Here is a 25,829-nt window from a genome sequence, read left to right as displayed (position 1 = left end):
TGCAACATTTTACGAGAGAACTGACTCTAGCAACTTGACAATATTCCACTGTTCATTTAGAATATTTTTCACATTATACTCATTAATTATCTCTATATTCAATCTCTCTAGGTATGATCCACTCCAAAAAATTCCTGCTTGGCTTAATTAACATTCTGTCAAATGCACCTCCTTTGAAATTTCAAGACCTACTGATTGACTTGTTGGGAAGGGGCCTTTTAACAAAGGATGACTACAGACATTACAATCAATGTGAACCTGAGGACTTGTCACGGACCATTTTGGTATCTGCTCTGGGCAAAGACGAAAATTACTGTCAAGCATTTCTCTCCATTCTTTGTGATAACTTTCCATGGATTTGTGCAAAGCTTCAACAAGTTTCCAATGGCAAGGATCAAACATTGTCAAGTGGACAAACTGGCAGTAAGTAACTTCATTTTTTTTTAAGTTCCCTTCTCAGTAATAAGACATAGGAGCAGAATTAGGCCATTTGGCCCATGGAGTCTGCTCCACCATTCCAGCATGGCTGATAAGCTGACCAAAATCAGACTATAAATAAGATGGAGATGTGGTTTAGTTTGTAATACGGGCTAACTGCACTTTAAATAGTGTAAGAAGGGCACGATTCCCCATCATTTTATGATGGGAAATTGTGATTGAGTGTGCAGCCATGTTTCACTAATATGCCACTTGTTTGAACAACGTCCAGTGTAAATTTACAACATTAAATTCAGGAGCACTTGTTGAAAGGTAAAAAGTTGACAACAGTTAAAATACGTGATGATGTCTAGCAGATTCATGATGTTTTTCCTAGTTTTTGCCACATTAACTTAAATATCTCATGGAGTCTGTGCGGTGGATGGCAATGTTATCTCCTCTTTTCATCGTCTCATGACATCCCGATTTTGGAGGACATGGTTATTTACATGCTGCTAGAGAGGGGGAGTTCACGCTTCAGGGGCTTCCTCAATTAACCATGGATACCAGAGCATTCATGTTGAGAATGTGAACATGCGAATAGGAGAGGGTCACTTATTTCCATTTGGTGTGGTTATGGCTGAACGGCATAAGCTGAATTTTGTACAACAAAGTTTGGCTAGTTGCAGAATATACATTGCTAATTGCAGATAAGAGTTACAATTTGTTTCCACCCTTGTCTAAGCAGTGTCTGGAACTGTCCCCAATTTTCAGGGCAGAAAAGAACAGCATTGATGATGCAGGCCCTGATCCATGACTCCGCAGTGAACGGAAAGGACTTTTCTCTGTTGATTTCATCAGTTTTCTTTCCCATTTATCAAATCACCTCTTAACCCTTGAAGCCTATTTATCATTCTGATTTACTGACATGGCATTTTCCCTAAGGTCTGTTGACTCTTCCTAAAATGTGGCGACCACAATTGCTGACGGTCCCTCAGGTATGGTCCAATCCATGCTTTCAGAATTGTGTGTAATTCCTATCCCCCTGTACACCAGTTCTCAAGATATGAGTGCCATTCCATTGGCCATACCATTCTGAGGCAATACGATAGTTCTTGGGCATGAACGCCCAGCTCAGTTTGAGCCTCCAGTGCTTCTAACTGCTCACTGTTTAGAATGTACTCTGTCCTGTCCTTGTTAGATAACATTCACCTATATTGAAATTTATTTCTGCACTTTTGCCCAGTTACTTAATATATTCGAAACTTATTGATGCCATTCAAAGCAATTACAACGTTGCCCATCTTTATGTCACTGGAGACTTAGCTTATAGTCTTTCATCTCATTTGTTTATAAGTTCAACGAACAGTTATGATCCCAAAACTGACTCGTGTGGGATTCACTTTGTCAATTTGATTGCTTGCCTTTTATCTGTTCAGCCAGTTTCCTTTCTAGATTAATACAGTTCCCACAGGGGACTGTAGCGGCTCCCTTCCTGTTTGTCCTGTATACCTGGAACTTTAGATACAACACTGAGTCATGTCATCTGCAAAAATTCTCTGATGACTCAGCAATAGTTGGGTGTATAAGGGGAGGATGGGAGGATGAATACAGGGCCCTGGTGGAGGACTTTGTCAAATGGTGCAAGCTGAATCATCTGCAGCTCAGCATCAGTGAGACAAAGGAGATGGTGGTGGACTTTAAGATGACTAAGCCGTTACTATTGATGGTGAGGACAGGGATGTGGTGAGGATTAATACATTACCGTCAAACCCAAGACCCTAAAATCTCAAGTGGGAGAAATTATGAAGTACCTCTGGAAATTTATATAAGTACCATCTGCAGGTATTCCCCCCTTAGTCATCGCTGCAAAAAAAAGTGATTATTTGTCAGAGGTGACATATCTTGTGAAACCCATCGGAGTTTTGAAAGAATGAGCAGTGACCTTATCATGTAAGATATGCTGGAGACTTGTGGGGTGGATGCTGAGATCCTGATGGGGCTATGTAGAAATACATTTTGAAGAGTTTTGGTTGCCCTGTTATGGTAATGTCATTATTAAACAGCAAAGATGTTAAAGATGGCACTGGTGAGACACGGTGCCACTTGGCAGGCATAGAACAAAACTACTAACTATTCCATTAAATACACTTTTTCTGGACTATGATCACTGCAATCTAAAGCCTGTACTTCCCTTTGGGAGTTGTGCCTGAATCTCCTGTATGACCTGACATTTTGCAGTATCCTGAAGGAATCAGAGGACAGGACTTTTGAGAATGAAGGTATGGCCTCAGCGGCATTTGCTGGAGTGGACTTGGGGCTGGGCCTGAGAGTGAAAATGAACCAATGTTTGGCCAATTTAAGCGCCGAGAGGCGGCAAAGCTGAGGGCAAAGGACGAACCAGAGTTCAGCTCAGATTTATTCACCTCAGTGCTGAACTGTCTCCGTGGCTGTGGCCTGCAGCCATCAGGCTCCTGGACCAGCTGCAGCGCTGAACTGTCTCTGTAGCTGTGGACTCGTTTTCAGGGGCTCTGCAGTTCATGTTCTGTGTGTTATTTGGTTACTTTTTCTTATTGTTACACGATTTGTTTTGTTTCGCACATTGGGTGCGTGATGGTCTTTGTTGTGTAGGGTTTTTAAAGGGGCCTATTGTGCTTCTTTGTTTTGTGGCTGCCTGCAAGAAGGCGAGTCTCAAGGTTATACGTAGTATACGTACTTCGATAATAAATATACTTCAAACTTTTTAAAAGAATCCCCCCCCAAAAAATAAACAAATGCTGCTAGGACATGAGGGGCCGAGTTTTGGAAAGAGGTTGAACAGGCTAGGACCTTATTCCTTGGAACATCGGAGATTGAGGGGCGACATTACAGAGGTGCATAGAATCATAAGGGATATGGATAGGCTGAACATGCCTAGTCCTTTTCCCAGGAAAGGGGAACTAAAATGTGGAGGGCATTGGTCTAAGGGGAGAGATGAAAGACTTAAAAGAGAACGGTACATTGATGGTATGAGCTTCCAGGGGAAGGGTTGAGGCAGGTACAATCATAACGAGTAAAAGGATTTTCATTAAGTACATGGATAGGAGGGATTTAGAGGCATATGGGCCAAACATGAGCTAATGCCACTTTTTGGGTACCATGTTGGTTTGTATGAATTGCACTAAGACACCTGTTTCCATGCTGGTAACTCTATGATTCTAAGTGGTATCAATTCAGAGTAAGGGATCAAGCGCAGAAAATGGTGCTAAGGAGGAATTTCTTCTTTCAGACGGTTGCCAATGGTTGAACTTTTCTGTCCCAAAGAGTGGCGGAGTCATATTCAAGTTGTAAGTTGACAAAGGAATTAAGGGGCCTGTTTGGTCAATTCCTGCTCGTGGACTTTCTAGTCTCTGGGAGGAGGAAACCAGAGGTCCATGAACCAATCCTCATGGGAGGATAGGAGGTGGAGAGGGTCAGCAACTTTAAATTTCTCTGTGTTATTATTTAAGAGGATCTGTCCTGGGCCCAGCACATAAGTGCCATTATGAAGAAAGCACAGCAGAACCTCTACTTGCTTAGAAGTTTGCAAAGATTTGGCATGTCATCTAAAACTTTGACAAACTCCTATAGATATGTTGTGGAGAGTATATTGACTGGCTGCAACACAGCCAGGTACGGAAGCACTAATGCCCTTGTACAGAAAAGCCCACAAAAAGTAGTGGATACAGCCCAGCCCATCATGGGCAAAGCCCTCCACACCACTGAGCACATGGAACACTGTCACAAGAGAGCAGTATCCAGCATCCGGGACCTCCCAGCTTCCAGGTCATGCTCTCTTCTTGTCGCCACATGAGCTTTAAAACCTTCACCACCAGTTTCAGAAACAGTTATTACCCCACAATTATCAGCGATGATAACTTCATTTGCCCCATGACTGAACTGCTCCCACAAACTATGGACTCACTTTCTAGGACACTGCATGCCATGTTCTCGATATTTATTGCTTATATATTTATTATTATTACTATTATTATTTTTTCTTTTTGCATTTGCACAGTTTGTTGTTTTTTTGGCACCTTGGATGTGGTTTTTCATTGATTCAGTCGTGTTACTGTTACTGTGATTACCCACAAGGAAGTAAATCTCAGCGTTGCATATGGTGCCATATATATACTTTGATAATAAGTTGCTTTGAACTTTGATCTTGAACTTTGTTATGTTCTTTAATTTATGCCAGTTCTTCCAGATTAATTGATTACTTTCAGAGTGCACAGACAATTGATTCTTAATTATAGGCTCCAATAATTTCTCAACAGCAGATGATGGGTATACTGATCTAGAATTACTTCTTCTTTTGTGAACTTACTTTAAAATGTCACAGTGGTTTTTCAGACTTAAGAAACAGTGCTTCAGAAAATATAGTCAAGACTTTTGCAATGTTCACTTCCACTAAAGCCCTCAGGTGAAAACATCAGATTCTGGGTGTTTTGCAACCATCAGTACCATTATTTTCTTCATAATTTCTATTTTACTTTACTAACTTTGCAAGGATTCTTGTCCCTGATTTAGTTCTGCAGGATTGCTTTGATGTTACCTTTATCCATTGCATTAAATATTGACACAGGTAGACATGAAGCATGCCCTCTATTTACTTACCTTCATTTATAAAGTCACCATTACTGATTTTTAAGGGAATCAACTTATTCGTGGTAACTTACTTTTTTCCAAATAAAATGTAGGCAAGTTGTGTGGGTTTGATGTCCTTTGCAGGTTTTAGGAACAGCTTCCTCCCCTCTGCCATTAGATTTCTGAATGGACAGTGAACCAACCTATGAATCTGACCTCATTATTTTTTCTCTCTTTTTTGAACTACATATATTGTAATTCATAGTTTTTCATGTATTACACTGCACTGCTACCACAAAAAAACAATTCTCAGAATCGGTTTTAATATAGAACCATAGAACCATAGAACATTACAGCACAGAAACAGGCCTTTTGGCCCTTCTTGGCTGTGCCAAAACATCTTGCTGCCTAGTCCCACTGACCTGCACCTGGACCATATCCCTCCATACACCTCCCATCCATGTACCTGTCCAAGTTTTTCTTAAATGTTAAAAGTGAGCCTGCATTAACCACTTCATCTAGCAGCTCATTCCACACTCCCACCACTCTCTGTGTGAAGAAGTACCCCCCCCATGTTCCCTTTAAACTTTTCCCCCCTCACCCTTAACCCATGTCCTCTGGTTTTTTTCTCCCCTTGCCTCAGTGGAAAAAGCCTGCTTGCATTCACCCTGTCTATACTCATCATGATTTTATATACCTCTATCAAATCTCCCCTCATTCTTCTACGCTCCAGGGAATAAAGTCCTAACCTATTCAACCTTTCTCTGTAACTCAGTTTCCCAAGTCCTGGCAACATCCTTGCATATGCTGTGAAATTTAAAAACGCAAACTCGAGGAAATCTGCAGATGCTGGAATTTCAAGCAACACACATTAAAGTTGCTGGTGAACACAGCAGGCCAGGCAGCATCTCTAGGAAGAGGTACAGTTGACGTTTCGGGCCGAGACCCTTCATCAGGACTAACTGAAAGAAGAGATTTGAAAGTGAGGGGGGAGGGGGAGATCCAAAATGATAGGAGAAGACTGGAGGGGAAAGGGATGGAGCTAAGAGCTGGAAAGTTGATTGGCAAAAGGGATATGAGTGGATCATGGGACGGGCGGGAGGTCTAGGGAGAAAGAAAGGGGGAGGGGGGAAGCCCAGAGGATGGGCAAGGAGTATAGTGAGAGGGACAGAGGGAGAAAAAGCAGGGAGAGAAAAAAAATTAATAATAAAAGATAAATTAATAACGGATGGGGTACGAAGGGAAGGTGGGGCATTAACGGAAGTTAGAGAAGTCAATGTTCATGCCATCAGGTTGGAGGCTACCCAGACGGAATACAAGGTGTTGCTCCTCCAACCTGAGTGTAGCTTCATCTTTACAGTAGAGGAGGCCGTGGATAGACATATCAGAATGGGAATGGGACGTGGAATTAAAATGCGTGGCCACTGGGAGATCCTGCTTTCTCTGGCGGACAGAGTGTAGGTGTTCAGCGAAACGGTCTCCCAGCTTGCATCGGGTCTCGCCAACCTGATGGCATGAACATTGACTTCTCTAACTTCCGTTAATGCCCCACCTCCACTTCGTACCCCATCCGTTATTTATTTATCTTTTATTATTATTAATTTTTTCTCTCTCTCTCCTTTTTCTCCCTCTGACCCTCTCACTATACCCCTTGCCCATCCTCTGGGCTTCCCCCTCTCCCCCTTTCTTTCTCCCTAGGCCTCCCATCCCATGATCCTCTCACATCCCTTTTGCCAATCAACTTTCCAGCTCTTGGTTCCATCCCTTTCCCCTCCTGTCTTCTCCTATCATTTCAGATCTCCCCCTCCCCCTCCCCCTCCCCCTCCCACTTTCAAATCTCTTCTTTCAGTTAGTCCTGACGAAGGGTCTCGGCCCGAAACGTCAACTGTACCTCTTCCTAGAGATGCTGCCTGGCCTGCTGTGTTCACCAGCAATTTTGATGTGTGTTGTGAAATTTGTTGTTTTGAGACAGATGAATGTTCCAATACATAATAAATATAAATTACAATAAGAAGTGTGTGTGTGTAGTACGAAAAGAGAGGAAAACGTCATGAGGCTGTGTTTATGGGTTTATTGTGCATTGAGAAATTTGATGGCATAGGGGAAGAAGTTGCTCCTGAAATGTTGACGGTGTGGATTCAGGCTCTTGTACCTCTCCCCCGATGTTAGCAACGAAAAGGGGGCATGTCCCGGATGACGGGGGTCCTTAATGATGGATGCCGTCTTTTTGAGGCATTGTTCCTTCAATGGGGAAACTCGTGCCCTTGTTGGAGTTGGCTGAATTTACAACTCTCTGCAGCTCTTTCTGATCCCGTGCAGGAGCCCCTCCATGCCAGACAGCGATGCAACACATCAGAATGCTCCCCATGGTACTTCTAGAGAATTTTGTGAGGGGCTTCGGTGAAATACCAAATCTCCCCTAACTCCCAATGAAATACAGCCGTTGGTGTCTCTTGTTTGTAATCGCAGCAATATGTTGGGCGTAGGACTGATCCTCAGAGATATTGACACTCAGGAACTTGAAACTGCTCACCCCTTCCATTGTTGATCCCTTGATAAGGACTGGTGTGTGTTCCCTCATCTTTCCCTTCCTGAAGTCCACAATCAATTCCTTGGCTTTACTCAGGTTGTTGTTGTGATATATGCCATTAATATTAAATTTGAATCTGATTCAGGAGTTTATTTTTTTACATTTCCAATAGAACTTTTATTTCATTTGTTACCAGGCTTTTGTTTATTTTCTGGTTATCTCATTCTATCTTTTAGTTCATTTTTCCTTTCATTTCTGTGTTCCTTATCTCTGTGAACATGCACACAATTTTGGCTCTTAGAGGTCTTGCCTCTTGCAAATGTAAACAGGTTCCCACCACTGTTAGCTCCTCCTTAACTACCACCCACTGCTGTATTGCTTAAATACTCTGCGACTTCCCCATGTTTCATCACTTGCAACTTGACCTGAATTTAGGAACTCGGTAACCATTTTGTGACTGTCACTTTTCGAATGCCATTTGAACTCATTAGGGGGAGCCAGCAGGCTGAAAAGTAACCTCTTTTTAATTCAATGAGACAACAGTAAGACCAGCCTGTAGTGATAACTTGACCGGTATTTCCAATGGTTCAATTTAACATCAGGGAATGAATACAGTTTACAACCTGAAATTCTTACTCTTTGCAGACATACTCAAAACAGAAGAAACCCACAAAGGATGAATGTCAGACAAATGTTAGAACCCCAAAGCCGTCCCCTCCCCTCCCGCACACAAGCAGCAGTAAAGCATCAGAAGGAAGCATCAACCCCCCGCCCCACACCACCCACCAAGCAAGCAATAGCAAAGCCCCCAAGGAGACCGTGATCTAGGTCCAGCAAAAATGACAGTCCATAGCCCAGCACCTCAACGTGCCGCAGGCTCCCTTTCTCACGAACAAGGGAGGAGGGGGTGTCACCCCCTTCCACAGCGGGAAGGGAGACCCACAGCTCGCCGTTTCAATATTTCATTCAATTACTACCATCAAAACACATTGCCTGATCGCTCCCTCACTGCCATTCATTAATGCAAATCAGCTCCTTTGTCTCTTGCAATGATAAACTTCAAAAGAGTATCATGGAATATAAAAGCCAGTGTTGCGTAAGCTTCACTTAGAAAGCTCACAAAGAAGTTGAACAGGCGCTGAAATGCAGGAGAAAGAAGCCGATGGTCCATGAGCAAGTATTCATGAGGAGATTGGAGGTGGAGAGGGTTAATAACATTAAATCAGTTGGCATTATCATATCGGAGGATTTGTCCTGGGACCAGCATGCAAGCGACATTACAAAGAAGACATGATTGCGCCTCTAGTTTCTTAGGGGCTTGCACAGATTTGGCATGTCACCAAAATCTTTGATAAACTGATGTAGATGCACAATGAAGTATCTTGATTGGTTGCAATATGGCCTGGGATGGAAACACCAACGCCCTTGACGGAGATTCGCACAAAGAGTAGTGAATACAGCCCAGTCCATCACGGGTAAAGCCCTCCCCACCATTGAGCAGATCCACATGATACGGTGTCACAGGAAGGCAGCATCCATCATTAGTGACCCCCACCACCCAGGTCACGCTCTTTTCTTGCCCCTGCCTTCAGGAAAAAGGTACATGAGCCTCATGATTCACATTACTAGGTTGAGGAAAAAGCTATAACCCCTCAACCATTAGGCTCTTGATCCAAAGTGAGTAACTTCACTCAACTTCACTAGCCCTATCGTTGAAATGTTCCCACAACCTATGGACTCACTTTCAAGGACCCTTCATCTCATGCTGTCGATCTTTATTGCTTTTTAAATTATTATTATTATTTCTTTCTTTCTGTATTTGCACGGTTTGTTGTGCCCAAGATGGTGCAGTCTTTCATTGATTCTATTGTGGTTATTGGATTTATCAAGTATGCCACAAGAAAATAAATCTCTGGGTTATATATGGTGACATACTGTATATGTACTTTGATAATAAATTTACTTTGAACTTTGAAATGGGCCCTTTGGCCTATTAAGTTCAAGCTGATTATCAAAGAGTAATTTACACTGATCGTGCATTAATCTTGATTTTTATTTTCTCCAAGTTCCAATCAGCTCCCTCAGATTCCACAACACACCAGGGGCAATTAATAGTTACCACTTATTCTACCAATCTAGAATGTGGGAGGAAATGTGGTCCGCACTTAACCTAGGTTGCTTGAATTGTGTGATCTGAGACTAGCGTAGCACCCGTGTGAATCTGCTCACCTGCTGGGCGAATTTCTGCATGGGATTACGGAACTGAGTTGAACATTTGCTGCTAAGCCAAAGTCTATTACCATCATCAGGTGATAGGCATGAGGCCTGTCTCACTGTTGTTTCATATGTTCTGTTTTGTTGTGTTTTGTGTGGTTCTGCTGAGCATTGTGAGCATGCTATGTTGTTGCCAGACTGTGTGATGACACTTGCGGACTTCCCCAGCACATCCTTAGGTTGCGTTGGCTTTTAACACAGATAGTTGTTAACCGTCGAAAATGTCCTGACCAGCTGTATCACCGTATGGTATGGGATTTGTAAAGCATATGACCGTAAGACCCCGCTGCAGATTGAGCGGACTGCTGAATCATCGGAGTGTCTCTCACCCCAATCCAGGACATATACTAGAAGCACTGAAATCACAGAGCCCTCAACCTTGTCAAGGTCCCCTCGCCCCATATGTCCTGCAATCTCTTTGACCTCCTGGCGTCAGGCAGAAAGTACCATGGTATAAGAATAGGACCGTTAGGGTGGGTAATAGATTCTTCCCCCGGGCTGTGTGAGACTTACTGAATTTTCTTCTCATTGAGAAAATAGTCTACGCCTTCTTGTCCCTGACTCTCCCACAGATTATATACATCCTTTCCACATCTACTCTGTTTAGGCTTTCAACATTCAAAAGGTTTCAATGAGATCCCCCCTCATCCTTCCAGTGAGTACAGACCCAGAGCCATCAAACATTCCTCATATGATAACCCTTTCATTCCTGGAATCATCCTTGTGAACCTCCTCTGAACCCTCTCCAATGTCAGCACATCTTTTCTAAGATGAGGGCCCCAAAACTGTTCACAATACTCGAAGTGAGGCCTCACCAGTGCCTTATAAAGTCACATCACATCCTTGTTCTTGTATTCTAGACCTCTTGAAATATATGCTAACACGGTATTTGCCTTCCTCACCACTGACTCAACCTGCAAGTTAACCTTCAGGGTGTTCTGTACAAGGATTCCCAAGTCCCTTTGCATCTCAGATTCCTGGATTTTTCTCCCCATTTAGAAAATAGTCCGCATATTTATTTCTACTACCAAAATGTATGACCATGTATTTTCCAACATTGTATTTCATTTGCCACTTTCTTGCCCATTCTCCTAATCTGTCTAAGTCCTTCCGCATCCTACCTGTTTCTTCAACACTACCTGCTCCTCCACCAATCTTCGTATCATCTGCAAATTTAGCAACAAAGCCACCTATTCCATCATCTTAATCATTTATACAGAGCATAAAAAGAAGCGGTCCCTGTGGAACACCACTCGTCACTGGCAGCCAACCAGAAAAGGATCCTTTTATTCCCACTCGCTGCCTCCTATCAATCAGCCAATGCTCTAACCATCTTAGTCACTTTCCTGTAATACCATGGGCTCTTAACTTGGTGAGCAGCCTCATGTGTGGCAACTTGTCAAAGACCTTCTGAAAGTCCAAATATACAACATCCACCGCATCCCCTTTATCTATCATACTTGTAATCTCCTCAAAGAATTCCAACAGGTTCGTCAGGCAGAATTTTCCCTGAAGGACCTGCATGTTAAAATCTCCCATGACTACCATAACATTGCACTCTTGACTTGTCTGTTCTAGTTCCTGTTGTAACCTGTGGTCCACCTCCCAGCTGCTGTTGGGAGGCCTGTATATAACTGCCATCAGTGTCCCTTTACCCTTGCAGTTTCTTAACTCAACCCACAAGGATTCAACATCTACTGATCCTATGTCACATCTTTCTACTGATTTGATGCCATTCTTTACCAGTGGAGACATACCATCCCCTCTACCTACTTTCCTATCCCTCAGATATAATGTGTAACCTTGGACATTCAGCTCCCAACTACAACCATCCTTCAGCCACGATTCAGTGATGGCCACAACATCCCTACCTGGCAATCTGTAATATTGCAACAAGATCATCCACCTTATTTCTTAGTACTGTACTGTATTTGCTATCCTTTCTGATTCTGCATCCCTAATGATTTGATTCTCGGCCTGTTGGCTGCAACTATGTTCCATCACCTGCCTGCCCTTCCTGACAGTCTGACTGCACGCTATCTTTATTTTTTTACCATCCATTCTATCCTGAGTCCCTTCACTCCGGTTCCCACACCGCCCTCCCGCCCCCGCCAAGTTAGTTTAAACCCTCCCCAACAGCTCTAACAAACCTGCCCATGAGAATATTGGTCCCCTCGTGTTCAGGTGCAACCATTCACTTTTGAATAGTTCATACCTCCTCAAGAAGAGATCCCAATGATCCAAGAACCTGAAGCCCTGCCCCCTGCACCAGCTTCTCAGCCACACATTTATCTGCCAAATCATCCTGTTTCTACCATCACTGGCGGGTGGCGCAGGCAGCAATCCAGAAATTACTACCCTGGAGGTCCTGTTTCCAGCTTTCTACCTAGCTCTCTAAATTCTCTTTTCAGGACCTCTTTGCTTTTCCTTCCCATGTCATTGGTACCAATATGTACCAAGACATCTGGCTGTTCCCCCTTCCTCTCTAAAATGTTGAGTATGCGATCTGAGACATCCCTGACCCTGGCACCTGGGAGGCAACTTGCCATTCAAGTGTCCCGTTTACATCCACAGAACCTCCTGTCTGTTCCCCTCACTATTGAGTCCTCTATCACTACCACTCCTTTCTTCTCTCTCCTTCCCTTCTGCACCACGTACCCATGCGCAGTGCCTGTAACCCGGTCGCCGTTGCATTCTCGCGGGAGGTCATCCCCCACAAAGGTATCCAAAGTGGTATACTTGTTTTTGAGGGGAATGGCCACAGGGGTGCTCTGTTCTAACTGCCTATTTCCATTTCTCCTGACAGTCACCCAGCTACTCACATCCTGCAACTTGGGGGTGATTACTTTCCTATAACTCTGATCAATTATCTCCTCACTCTCCCGTACAAGCCGAAGGTCATCCAGTTGCTGCTCCAGATCCCTGACACGGTCTTCAAGGAGCTGCAGCCAGATGCACTCCATGCAGATGTAGTTCCCTGGGAGACTCTGGGTCTCCCAGTTCTCCAACGTGCTGCACGAAGAGCAAACCACAGACATTTAAATGGTACAGTAAGAGAGGGGGAAAATAAACCAAAAAGGAAACTTAACAGACGCTTTACATAGAGCCGATGCCTCTTGCGAGCTGAAGCCTTTTTTGAGCCAAAGCCTGTTGCTTCTACTCTCACCACTGGCCTACTCCTGACAATTGCCTATCCCTTCTGTACTTGTATTTGGTTCGTAGAGCTCTGATGATACTGATAGGCCACATACAATGGACAAATGCCCTCGAAGCTCTCTCTTTATATAACCCTTTACCTTAATCTCACTAATCATGTCTGGTTCATTACAAAACACCCAAGCCAGAATTACCTTTTCCCCAGTGGGCTCAACCACAAGCTGCTCTAAAAACAATTTTTGTAGGAACTTTACAGATTCCTTCCCTTGGGATCCAGCACCAATCTGATTTTCTCAATCTACCTACATATTGAAATCCCCCATGACTATCATAAGATTGCCATTTTGACCTCTGGCAGCTCACTCCAGGTACTCACTGCACTCTGGGTAAAGAAGATTGCTTCTCAGGTCTCTTTTATATCACTCTGCCCTTAAACTTAAACAGCAAGTTTAAAGAAAGCTGCACAAAGGAACAATGTTGATGGTTGTAGTGGAACTGGTCAAGGATGGAGACTGTGGCAAACAATGAGATTTAGGAATAAACTCTTTTTGGGCATCCAGCCGGTTTCAGGTATCGATTTTAACTGATGTTTCGATGACAAACTCTGTCATCTTCACCAGGGATGATGCCTGGGCATGTCTAGTTCGGTGGTATTTCTACCCCCTCCGTCCATCCCTCCTGATTGGGTAGTTCTTATCCAATCAGGTTTTCACTGTCCCACCTTGTTTACAATTGAATTCTAGTTCTTACTTAGAGCAAGACCTTCGTCTTTGTTAAAATTCTTTTCCTTTAGTTTAATTTCAATGGCCTCCTTCAACAGGCGGTCCCAAAAGCCATTGCAGTGGCACAGTATTTCTGTGCTGTCAAAGTCAATCCTATTACATTGCGAATGCAATGTTCTACTGCCGCCAATTTCTCCGGGTAAGCCAAACAGATACACCTCCTGTTGATGTGGGTTTCTACTGTGCATCCCGTCTGGTCAATATACGCTGCTAGATATTCACAGGGAATCCTGTAAACACCAACCATCCTGAGTCCCATGTCATCTTTGACCCACATGAGCTGTGATTTGTGCTTTCTCATGGGTTTGTGGATGGTATTAATCTGGTACTTCTTCAGAATCCCTGGCGATCCTTCCTGAAACCGTGGAAATATCGGGAAGACAGGCAGTCTCCTGGTTCAGATTTATTTACTTGTTTTCCACATGTACATCCAAACGTACAGCACAGTGAAGTGAAGTGCATTGTTTGTATTGACATTTGCATGTTCTGGGGCGGCCTGTAAGTGTCACCACACATTCCAGTATGCTCACCAAGTTGTACAGAACAACATGAGCAGCAACAGCAATAACACGACAATAGAAGACAATAACCATAAAACAAGCCCTTTCCCATCCCTCCTACCCACCCAGATAGGTTTCCAACTCCAGGACAGGCTGCAGTAGGCCTCGAGCCCTTGCCTCTGGAGTCTCAGATTCGCGGTCTTTGAGCCTCCAACCACGAACTTCACCCCAAAACACCAATCACGGGTTTGATCTTTGGGCTTTGTCTTCCAGACTAGCACAGACTACGGAATAACAATAGAAACTAAACTCTTACTCTACTAAATGGCACAGACAGTCTGAGCAGATGTATCAAAGATTCAGGAAACACCTGGCAGCAGGGTCACAAGTAAATGAAACCTAGCAAGGAAATAAGTAAAAATTATCAGAATAGCAAGACGTTGTACTGAAGTATATGACAATGCTTTCTTCCAAAGATGTGTAACATCTTTGTTATTTTAACAACTGTGAATGTTCAAGTTACTTTTGAAAAGATGTGCAAATGGAGCACAATATCTGAAAGGTCAAGGGAAGCAATTTGAGGAACTGTAAATGGAGTAACTCTCTATTCTCCCCTTTGTTAGAGGATTTTAGGGTTGTATTTATTACGTTTGTGTTTGAAATTTTATCTGTCATCTTAATGTAAATACACGTGTGCAGGTTGTTGCTTTTAGAACATAGAACAGTAGACCCTTTAGCCCACAATGTTGTGCTGAACCAATTAAACTAGTAATTGAATGCCTAACTAAATGAATCCCTTCTGCCTAACAATATCGATATCTGTCCGTTTTCTGCACGTTTATGTACCTGTCTAAGAGTGTCTATCAGACTTACCTCCACCAGCACCCCTGGCACCACCTTCCAGGCCCTGTGTAAACAACTTGACTTGCACATCTTCTTTGAACTTAGTTAATTTCACACCCTCTAGTCTTAGACATTTTGATCCAGTGAAAAAGATACTTGCTGTCTATCTATGCCTCTCATAATCTTATAAACTTCTATAAGGTGTCCCCTCATGCTCTGGTGCTTCATATAAAACCCCAGTTTTCCCAACATATCATTATAGCACATGCCCTTTAATCCAGTGGCGTCCTCTGCACCCTCTCCAAAGCCTCCAAATCCTACCTATAATTGGATGATAAGAATTGAATGCAATATTCCAGATGTGGGTAACAAGTGCTTTATAAAGCTGCAACGTAAACTTCCTGACTCGTGAACTCACTGCCTCATCAACCAAAGGCAAGCATGCATGTTCTCTGTTCACCACCTCATCAACTTGTGCAGCCACTTGGGTGAATTTTTATCTTCTAGAGGAGGGGTGTACAACCTTTTTAATGCCATGGACTCCTACCATTAACCAAGGTGTCTGTAGACCCCAGGTTGGGAACCCCTGCTCTAGAGGGGATATGTGCAGTCTGTGAGTAGGTAAGATAGGAGGGAGGCTATTCAACCATCTCACTTGACGGATCATCTATGTAACTGTCATGGTCTGGATCGGGGTCCCTTTAAATTTAGCTTGTTTATGTTACGATCCAGACCGTTGATTCCCTGTTTTCCCGTGTCCCTCAACTTTGGTGATTAGAGGCAATTAACACTCGGCTGAACCAGTAGTTTATAGTCTCTGGCTTTCAGCCGTTCGGTGCGGGAGCGTCTGCAAAGTCTGCAAAGTCACGGCGTGCCAATGTCATCCGGCCGGAGCAAACCTAGTCTCTGCCGAAGCGAGGGCCGGTAATTCGCCCTCCCTCACCGGAGCAACCCTGTCCAGTTACCTCGCCGAAGTGAGCCTGCAAAGTTTCCTCATCAAGGTGGGTCCGTCAGTTAATCCGCCGGAGGGAATCAAGAACCGCTGTCCTCTGTTCCCGGGCTGAGTTGAGAGCTCGCCACTACCCGGAGGTTCCAAGTCAAGTCCTGGCTCTGGGCGGTGTTCAAGTACCATGTCAAGTCCTGGCCCTGGCAGCGTTCAAGTACCATGTCAAGTCCTGGCCCTGGCAGCTTCCCAGTTCTGAGTCATGTCCTGGCCCTGGCGGTCTGTGATTCCTGTCCTACCCCCTTGTCTGAAACCCTTCTCTGCCCCTCTTGCCTCTAGCCCTCGTCTGCAGCCCCCGCCTGCACTTCGGTCTAGTTCCATCGCCGGAGCTAGATAGGTACTGTCTGGTGTCCATTCGTGTTGGTCTTGTCTTGTCTTGTCCTTGCCTCCATGGGGTAAGTCTGGCCGTCTTGCCGTTGCCCCACGGAGGGTCATGTCTTGTCTCGTCTTGTCCTCGCCTCCGTGGGGTAAGTCAGGCTGTCATACCATTGCCCCGCGGAGAGTCATGAGTTCCGGCCCTATGTCCTGTACCCAAGGAAGGATCCCGGCTCTCTGTTCTGTGTGCGAGTCCCGGCCCTATGTCCTGTACCCAAGGAGGGGTCCTGGCCCTATGTCCTATACCCAAGGAGGGGTCCCGGCTCTCTGTTCTGTGTGCGAGTCCCGGCCCTATGTCCTATACCCAAGGAGGGGTCCCGGCTCTCTGTTCTGTGTATGTGTCCATGGTTCCATGTACCTGCTCTCCCGAGACCGAGGCGCTGTTTTCCATGTTCCTCCTCTCCCTGGCCCATGTCATGTCCATGCCTGGTTCTGGGGTCCGAGCCCGAGGCAAGACCCAGGTACTGGGTCCTTGCCTAGTCTCGGGCTCAGGGTCCATACCCTAGCCTCTTCATGTCTCCTCTAGTTCTGGGAGCCAATTCCGAGTCCTAGCCCAGACCCTTGGTCCCAGCCTAGTCGTAGTCCTCAGTCCTTGTCCAGTTCGCTATTCCTACCCCTGCCTTGCTCTCCTGGTATTGAACAATAAACTAAGTCTAAGTAACCTCACAAGATGTGCCTTGCATTTGGGTCCACCCTTGCTCCCAATAACCCGCCCATTGTGACAGTAACAAATTTATAGAGGAAAAAGTACTAATGAGACAGAAGTATTAATTACAGAAAAGTCTTTAAATTGCCCTGGTTGCCTCAACATATACTGCATATATGACTGATGCGACTGAGTTTCTGATCCAATCGTGTACTCAGAATTTTTATTTTTGGTGACTCAGGATAGTTTGTTAGACTCTGGTTTGGTTATTACAAGGGACTTTAGCAGTATGAAAGTTATTTGCTACTGATTAGCTCATGCCTGGATGTTATCTAGATCTTGCCGTATTTGGATATGGGTCCTGATTGGCTGAGAAGTTGTAAAATGGAATTGCACATGAAACAATCTCTCACCGTGTGATGGAAACAATTGGAGTTAGTTGGCTCCAAGTAGTATCAACAGTGGTGTCCAAAGGCTGAGATGATTCACCTCCAACAACTACGGCTATTTTTCTTTGTGCCAAGTGTCTACAATGGTATTGTTTTCCCCCTTGATGTCTATTGGCCAGCTTTATCAGGTCTTCTAGATGTCTTGAGGTCAAATCAGCAGGTTAGTTACTTTCACTTCATCTCTAGAATTTGGCCCTTTGGGCAATGTTTGGACCGTAGAGCTATGATCAAGTTGGCAGCTGAGTGCTCCTAGTGAAATCCTAATTGAGCACTTGATGCATAAGTGACACTTTAAAAGCATCATTGATGGGATATTCCATCAGTTTTGATGATGGTTGACAGTCTGAGAAATCTCTCATTTAATTGGCAGTGCCAAAATTGTTGCCGTATTGGAACAGCTTGGATAGAGGAGCATGTTATTCTGAACAGCAGGTGTCAGATTCAGAACTAGGAGAATGGTTTCATGGTCTTTGATATATCCAAAGCCTTCTGTCAGTTCTTAATATCATGTGTTGTAAATCAGGTTGTTGAAGATGATGGTGGAGATCTCAGGAGGAAAATGACAAGAACCACCTACTCTGCACTCCTGAATGAGCATGACTGCAAACATGTCAGCTTTCTCTTTATCTCACACGCTGGGCTGTCATGGTCCAGTCCGTGAAATCCGCATTCCGGTTCACGGTCTGGTCCATCGATCCGTATTCCAGGTTTTCTGGTTTTCCCTTGTTCTGTTGGGTGCTCTAACTGAGGCACATGATTCTTGTTTGGGCAGACACATAAATACCTCCGGAGACCAGGGCTTGGCTACTGGATTGTTCCTGTCCAACCCACTGTCTGAATCCCTTCTCTGCCCCTTGCCTTGCCTGTAACCTTTGCCTGCACTGCTGTCAAGTTCAACTATCTGTTGTTGTTTTGAACTGTCTCTGCGTCCATGCCTTTGCCAGGTAGGTCTGGCTGTTTGCTGATACCTAGTGTTGGGATCTGTCTTGTCGTGTTCAGCATTCTATGTATGAGTCCTGGCCCTATGTCCTGTTTCCAAGGAGGGTCCTGACTCTGTGTTCCATGTCCCTGTGTTCCTGTCTCTCAAGTCCAAGGCTCCATGTTCCTGTGCTTGAGACCAAGGCTCTATGTTCCCGTCTTTCCCAAGACCCAGGCTCTAGGTTCTGAGGTTCCTGTCATCCCAAGTCCAAGGCTTGGCTATTCCTGAGTACTAAGTCAAGGCTTTGTGTTCTTGTCCTGTCCATGTGCCTCATCCAGTCCTGCAGCCACACCATGTCCTCACCTAGATCTGGGGTCTGAGCCTGAGTCAAGACCCAGGTTTTGAGTCCTTGTCCAGTCTCTGGCTTGGAGTCCTTGTCCAGTTTCCAAGTTCCTAGTTCCTCATCCAGGTCCCACTTTCCTAGTCAAGTCCTAGCCCATGTCTGTGTTCTTGTCCTGGCTCCTAGTCTGCATCCAGTCCCATCCCTAAACTCTAGTCCAGTTCCTAGTACTTCAGTGATTGTGTCTTGCATTTGGCTCTGCCCCCAGTGCCCCCCTTATGACATGGGCCCTACAGTTATTGAAGATGGGGATGTCCTTGGAACTTACTGTTCCTGTTAGTTGTTTAATTGTCCACCACCACCCATGATTAGATGTGTCAGAACTACAGATCTTTGTTGGTTGTGAGGTTACCTTGCTGCTTTCAATGTACAATACACATGTAGTTAGCCCTCTGTTGCAACTACACAAGGTTATCCCCTCATTTTCATGAGGGTATGCCTGGTTGAGCAGTTTGGGCAATCTCATCTGCAGTCTCATATGAACTAGGACAGCACCCCTGGCTTGAGAGAAACTGTAGTTATAGACTGATAGTGTGCCTTTTTGTAGTGGTCTACAACACCTCAATGGAGTCCAGCATCGAGCTGCCAGATCGGTTCAATATCCACGCCACTTAGTAAGATTTTGTTGCCACAGAACATGGTGGAGGACATCCTCAGTATGAAGATAGGTCTTTGTCCCTGCAAGATTTTATTTCTCGTCGGTCAAAGTTTTTGTGGGTATCTGCTTCAGGTAGATGAGTGATGGTAAGCTTTATTTGTGACACAGTGGAGCAACAGGTAGAGCTGCCATCTCACTGCTCTGTGTTTGATCCTGACTCCAGTGCTGTCAGTATGAACATTGTACCTTTTTGATATAACGTATGAACTTTTAAAAATTCTCCTTTTCCTCCTTGCATTACCATTTCCTGGGTTCTGAGTTTACTCTATTAAATCTTCCTAGGTCATTAGTAGAACTGCTAGACCTGTCCTTCCAATTGCTTTTGCAACTATCAATAAAGGGTGCCGCGGCTCAGAACAGCTTGGGGCTTCAAAGCTTGGAGTTCAATTCCTGCTGCCATCTGCAAGGAGTTTGTACGTTCTCCCCGTGACTGCGTGGGGTTCCTCCGGGTGCTCCAGTTTCCTTCCACCATCCGAAGTCATGCCATTTAGTAAACTGGTCATTGTAAATTGTCCTGTGATTAGGCTAGGTATAAACAGGTGGGTTGCTGGGCGGTGCGGCTCATTATGTCCGAAGGTATAAATAAATAAACAAACAAATAAATTAATAGGTATGTAAAATATCTAAGTTCCCTCTCACATGCTCGTCAACATGATTCACCCCCTACCACTCACCTACATTAGGAATCATTTATAACAGGCAAATATCTGAGCAACCGGCGTCCCACTGGGATGTGGAGCAAGTGGGAACACCTGGAGGAAAGACACAATGATATTGCAGTCCGTGAGGTTGTATGTGGTTTATAGGAAGTAGGTATTCCCCACGGTGGTATTGTAGTACAGCCAACCTCTGTAGAAAAGAAACATAAGAAAATCTGCAGATGTTGGAAATCTAAAGCAACACACACTAAATGCTGGAGGAACTCAGCAGGCCAGGCAGCATCTATGATATCGTTTCAGGTTTCCTTTTCCTGATCTTCCATGCTCTTCCTGTCAGATTCCCCTTTTTCCAGTCCTTTATCACTTTCACCAATCGACTTCCCAGCTCTTTACTTCACCTCCTTCCCCTCTGCTGGTCTCAACTATCACCTCCCACCTTGTACCTCTTCCTCCCCCTCACCTCCACTTTTTCACTCTGACTTTTCCTCCTCCTTTTTCAGTCCTGACGAAAGGTCTCAGCCTGAAACATCGACTGTTTACTCTTTCCATCGATGCTGCCCGGCCTGCTGAGTTCCACCAGCATTTAATGTGCGTTGCTTTGGATTTCCAGCATCTGCAGAATTCCTGTTGTCTGCAGACTTTCTTGTGTTTCTTATCTACAGAGATGGGCTCTACTACAATACCGCTGAACCATCACCATGGGGAATACCTACTTCCTAGAAACCAGCTACAGCCTCACTGACTGCAATATCGTTTTCTCTTTCCTCCAGGAGCTCCCACTTGCTCCTGCATCCCAGCGGGATGTCCGTTGCTAGGACGTTTGCCTGTTATAAATGATCCCTAATCTCGGTGAGCAACAGAAGGTGGATCATGTTGACAAACATGTGAGAAGGAACGGGACTGCTGGGATTTTTTCTCACAGTTGACATTGACTGTAAGTGCAAGATGGACGCCTGCTACATTGGATGGAAGTAACGTAGTTGGATTTATCCCTTGTGCTGATTCACTCGCTACTTGCCTCTGACCTGGCCGCCAGCCCTCAGCCGGCTCAGTCAATGGTGGTAAACTACGCTGTTTTTATTTTCAAAGTTTAAGTTCCCCACCCAGCGGCCATTCTGACCCTTTTCTACCTTCACTACTGACGCACGATGGCAGATGGCGTACAACTCAGAGGTTATTTTATGCCCTGTTTTGACCCGATGCCATTAGTCTTCCCGGGGTCTTCCAGGGCTAGACCCTTCTCGCTTGTGTGAGAAGCCCAGTTTCAGATTCACGTCCCTCCATCAACCTCCCCCAGATCCTCCCTAGCGCACAAAAACCGTTCGTAAACGTTAGCTCCATTTGTTGTATGTGCATGAAAACATACAGTGGAATGCGAAAATAAAAATCAGCAGGCATTGTGCTGCGCGGAGGAAACCCAGAATGTTACAGGGAAAACTTACAAACTCCTCACAGAAAGTGGCGGGGATAGAAACCTAATCTTACAAATGGCGCTATAAAACTTCTCGCTAACGGCTGCGTTACCTTGCCGCCTTCCACTTATTCCCCTGTATTAAAATGATTTGCATTTATATTCTACCTTTCAGAATCTCCCAAAGCAAAATAAAGTATTTCTGACCTGAAATGGGCACGCCCATTGACTATTTCAAAAATGCAACTAAATAATTAGCTAGCGAAGTGGCGACGACGCACCATCCGTTTGCCTTCACAGACGCTGCCTGACACGCTGAACCTCCTGCAACATTTTGCTGCCGGGGATCCTTGCACCTGTAGTCTATCGTGCTTTCACAATCATATTTCACAACTTAAATTCAACTTTAAGTTAAGCTTGTGGTTCTGGTTGGCAGGACGCACTGCGCCTGCGTCGCGGGGATTCCCCTGCATCAAATGTTCCTGGAACTAAATTGAGGGGGAAAACGCGGCGAGTGGTTTGGGAAAGCTGAAGGTGAAAAGACGGTGGATGATAGAGGCGACCACCCTCTCCTCGGTAGGTTAAATCCTTACATTGTCGTCTTGGTTGATGCGAATCTGAGACGGTAGTGTGTGCTCACTCTACCGCGTGTATGCTGTTGCGGCTCCTATTTACTAAGAGGTTCAGTTTATCAAATAACTCTTGTCTTGGGGAAATAAGTGGGATGTTAGAAAAAAGCTGCCGTAGCTGAGTGGCTCATTTTCGTGGCTGTTTATTGTTACTTTTGCAGAGAAACCTTAAACTGTATGCTTTGGCAAATCTGTAAAATAGAATTCACCATTCCGGTTAATCTCATGTACTTGCTGATGTCTGTTTCGCTGTCTGAGATTTACTTTACTGAGGTGTCGTTTACAAACAGTAGTCGGCATTTCAACCAATGTAAGCTAAGCTGATCCAGATGCTGTTAATGGAGATGAACTTGCTTTGGAGGGGAGCCAGCGTTCTTTTTGGGCGTTTGGTTGCTTTCCTAGGCGGTTCAGCGTGGGACAACGATCAGGGATCAACGTTCAACTGCAGCGAAGCAGGCAGGCGGTGGCTTTGCTACGCTGTCAGAGCAGTGGTTTCTCGGGACCAGTGTAATTCACAAGAAGTTGTAACAACATTTTAAAGAGAAAATCTTGGAAGATTATAATGCTTGGATTTTAGCTGGCACTGGTTATGTATATGTATATAAGAGATTACGTTTATTTTCAATGAATGCGGCTATCTTTGTATTTCCGTGTATGCAACCAGTACCAGCAAAATAGCACATATACACCAAAACATTTGCAGCTTTTTTGGACAAATGCCAAGAATTTCACTTTTGCTTAATTTTTTTTTACTTCGATTGCATCTTGCAAAGACGGCCGTAGATTGTGACAAAATACTTAATCAGTATTTTAAAAAGTGGCCCCGAGTGATTTAATATGAATCGCCGTGCGTTTTTCTGTTTGGATTATTGTTTGCTGGAACGTGGAGAGGCTTTCCGGGAAACTGAAAGTGAGTTTCATTGCTCTGGAGTACCGTCGGGTTTATAGGAAATAATAACCAACCAAGTCGGGAATTTCTCCGCTCGAGGTTCCTCGTGTTGCACCTGTGTCCCTGCAATTTACAATAAATCGCAACCGAATTGCATCTGTGTTGAATTTAATCAAATTGGTTATTGTCGGCGGGGATGGAGACGTCTTTAGCCTCAAGTACACGTGATGAATAACTGAATCTGGACCTGGGCCAGCAGTCAGTGAATGTCTGCAGCCTCGTCTTGCATTTAGTGTTTAATATGTACCTGGATAATATGTGCAGCAGGCTAGGCGAACTCTGCAGAGTGAGTAAGAGTTAAATTGTCGGATTGAAGACCCTTATAACAATTACAGCACGGAAACAGACCATCTCTGCCCTTCTAGTCCGTGCCGAACTCTTACTCTCACCTAGTCCCACCAACCTGCACTCAGCCCATAACCCTCCATTCCTTTCCTGTCCATATATCTATCCAATTTAACTTTAAATGACAACATCGAACCTGCCTTCACCACTTCTGCTGGAAGCTCGTTCCACACAGCCACCACTCTCTGAGTAAAGAAGTTCCCCCTCATGTTACCCCTGAACTTTTGCCCTTTAACTCTCAACTCATGTCCTCTTGTTTGAATCTTCCCCATTCTCAATGGAAAAAGCCTATCCACGTCAATTTTTATCTATTCCCCTCATAATTTTAAACACCTCTATCAAGTCCCCCCTCAACCTTCTACGCTCCAAAGAATAAAGACCTAATTTGTTCAACCTTTCTCTGTAATTTAGGAGATGAAACCCAGGTAACATTCTAGTAAATCTCCTCTGTACTCTCTCAATTTTATTGACATCTTTCCTACAATTCGGTGACCAGAACTGTTTCTTTATAGGCCAAATTTGGAGTATTGTGTACAGTTCTGGATTTTCTCTGCATTTTCTGCATTTGTCATCTTGAATTTGTTGTTTCTTAAGCCCACCCTCCGCCACCTCCAGTTTAAATTCCATGCGGAATATTTTGGAGGATCAAGAACCAAGAACCCTTCTTCAGAACCGCGAAAGAACGACGATAAGTAAGTTTTAAGAGAAGGCGTGGCAGCAATGAACTGCACAGAGGGGAGGAACATGTATAGGATGCAGAAAGGATAGCGTGTGCGGAAACTAATGAATTCGCAAAAGTCTAGGTAACTAACGGTCACTGTGCATAGCAGAACAGGCTATTTCTACTGTGTCCTATGTCTGTGGGTCTCAGTATTCCCCTCGCTGTTAGCGTAGCCCACCTAATGCTAGTCCTACCTACCGCCCCTGCATCTTGCACACTTTTTTACGGTTCTTTGTTTGTATTCTAACTCTGTTGTAAACTAGTTTGCTGCTTTGTTCATCTTCTGTTGCACTAAGAGAAGGAATGCCTTCCTTTCCACGCCCAGACCACATTTCGGTACATCTGATCACTTGGCTGCATACAGGCAAGAGGCTAAAGCGCAGCCCGTTAGCGACTAGGACGGCAAAGAGCTGGTCGCGGGAGGCAGAGCAGCGGCTACGGGGTTGCTTCGAGTCAGTGCACTGGGCCGTGCTCAGGGACTCCTCCGTGGATCTGAATGAATACTCCACGGTTGTCATGGACTTGAAAACAGCTGTAGACGAGTGTGTCTCCACAAAATTATTCAGAATCCTCCCCAATCAGAAGCCCTAGATGAATCATGGGATCCGCAGTCTTCTGAGGGCTAGATCTGAGGCGTTCAGGGATGGAGACCAAGAAGGTCACAAGGGGTCCAGTTGCCATCTCACGGGCGAAATGGCGGTTCCGGACTAAACTTGATTCTACAAAGGACCTATTATCTCTTATAAAGTAAAATAAAGCAACAAATGCGGCAACCGGGCTTCGCTTCAGATGAGCTTAATGCCTTCTGTACTCGCTTTGACTCGAAACACAGAGCAGCCATCACGAACTCACGCAGCCCCCAACGAGCCTATGATTTCAGCCTCTGCGGCCGACAGGTGAGCAACTTTCAGGAAGGTGAACCCACGAAAAGCATCCGGACCAGACGGGGTACCTGGCCGAGTAGGAAGGAACTGTGCTGATCAACTGGCTGGAATATTCAGTGAGATCTTTAACCTCTCCCTTCGGCCGTCTGACGTGCCCACCTGATTCAAGCGGACTTCACATACCAATGCCCAAGTAGAACGTGGTAACATCCCTTGACTATCATCCGTTAGCACTTACATCCACGGTGAAGAAGTGCTTTCAGAGGTTGGTGATGAGACATATCAACTAACCGAGAAGGGTCTTGGGTCTACTCCAATTTACCTACTGGAGCAACAGGTCCATAGCAGATGTCATTTTATTGGCTCTTCACTCAACCTTGGAACATTTGGACAGCAAAGATGCATGCATCAGGATGCTGTTTATTGAGTACAGCTCCACATTCAATTCCATCATCCCCTGAAAATGAATCAACAAGCTTCATATTGACCTCATATGTCCTTGTGCAAATTAATCCTCAATTTCCTCACTTGCAGACCCCAATCAGTTCAGATTGGCAACAAAACTTCTTCAGCAATCTCCATCAGCACAGGTGGACCACAAGGCTGTGTGCTTAGCCCCCTGCTCTACTCACTTTACACTTATAACTGTCAGGCTAAGCATAGCTCCAATGCCA

At 44.8% G+C, this 25,829-nt stretch overlaps 1 protein-coding gene across 2 annotated transcripts in view; it reads left to right on the top strand.

Moving 5' to 3' along the window:
- The window catches only part of ciita (class II, major histocompatibility complex, transactivator), a 112,278-nt gene that overhangs the window by 12,102 nt on the left and 74,347 nt on the right, over positions 1-25,829 (top strand). Inside the window, exon 2 of one of the 2 annotated variants that reach the window (XM_063059200.1) lies at positions 112-423. In XM_063059200.1, coding sequence (XP_062915270.1) covers positions 114-423 — 310 coding nt within the window. In that variant the 5' untranslated portion in view covers positions 112-113. Of the gene's footprint in view, positions 1-111; positions 424-21,940; positions 22,204-25,829 lie in introns of those variants that run through there. The other variant, XM_063059201.1, reaches the window with a different exon arrangement.

Source organism: Mobula hypostoma, chromosome 9 (assembly GCF_963921235.1).
Source record: "Mobula hypostoma chromosome 9, sMobHyp1.1, whole genome shotgun sequence".
NCBI lineage: Eukaryota > Metazoa > Chordata > Chondrichthyes > Myliobatiformes > Myliobatidae > Mobula > Mobula hypostoma.
This window is presented reverse-complemented; position numbering and strand designations above follow the sequence as displayed.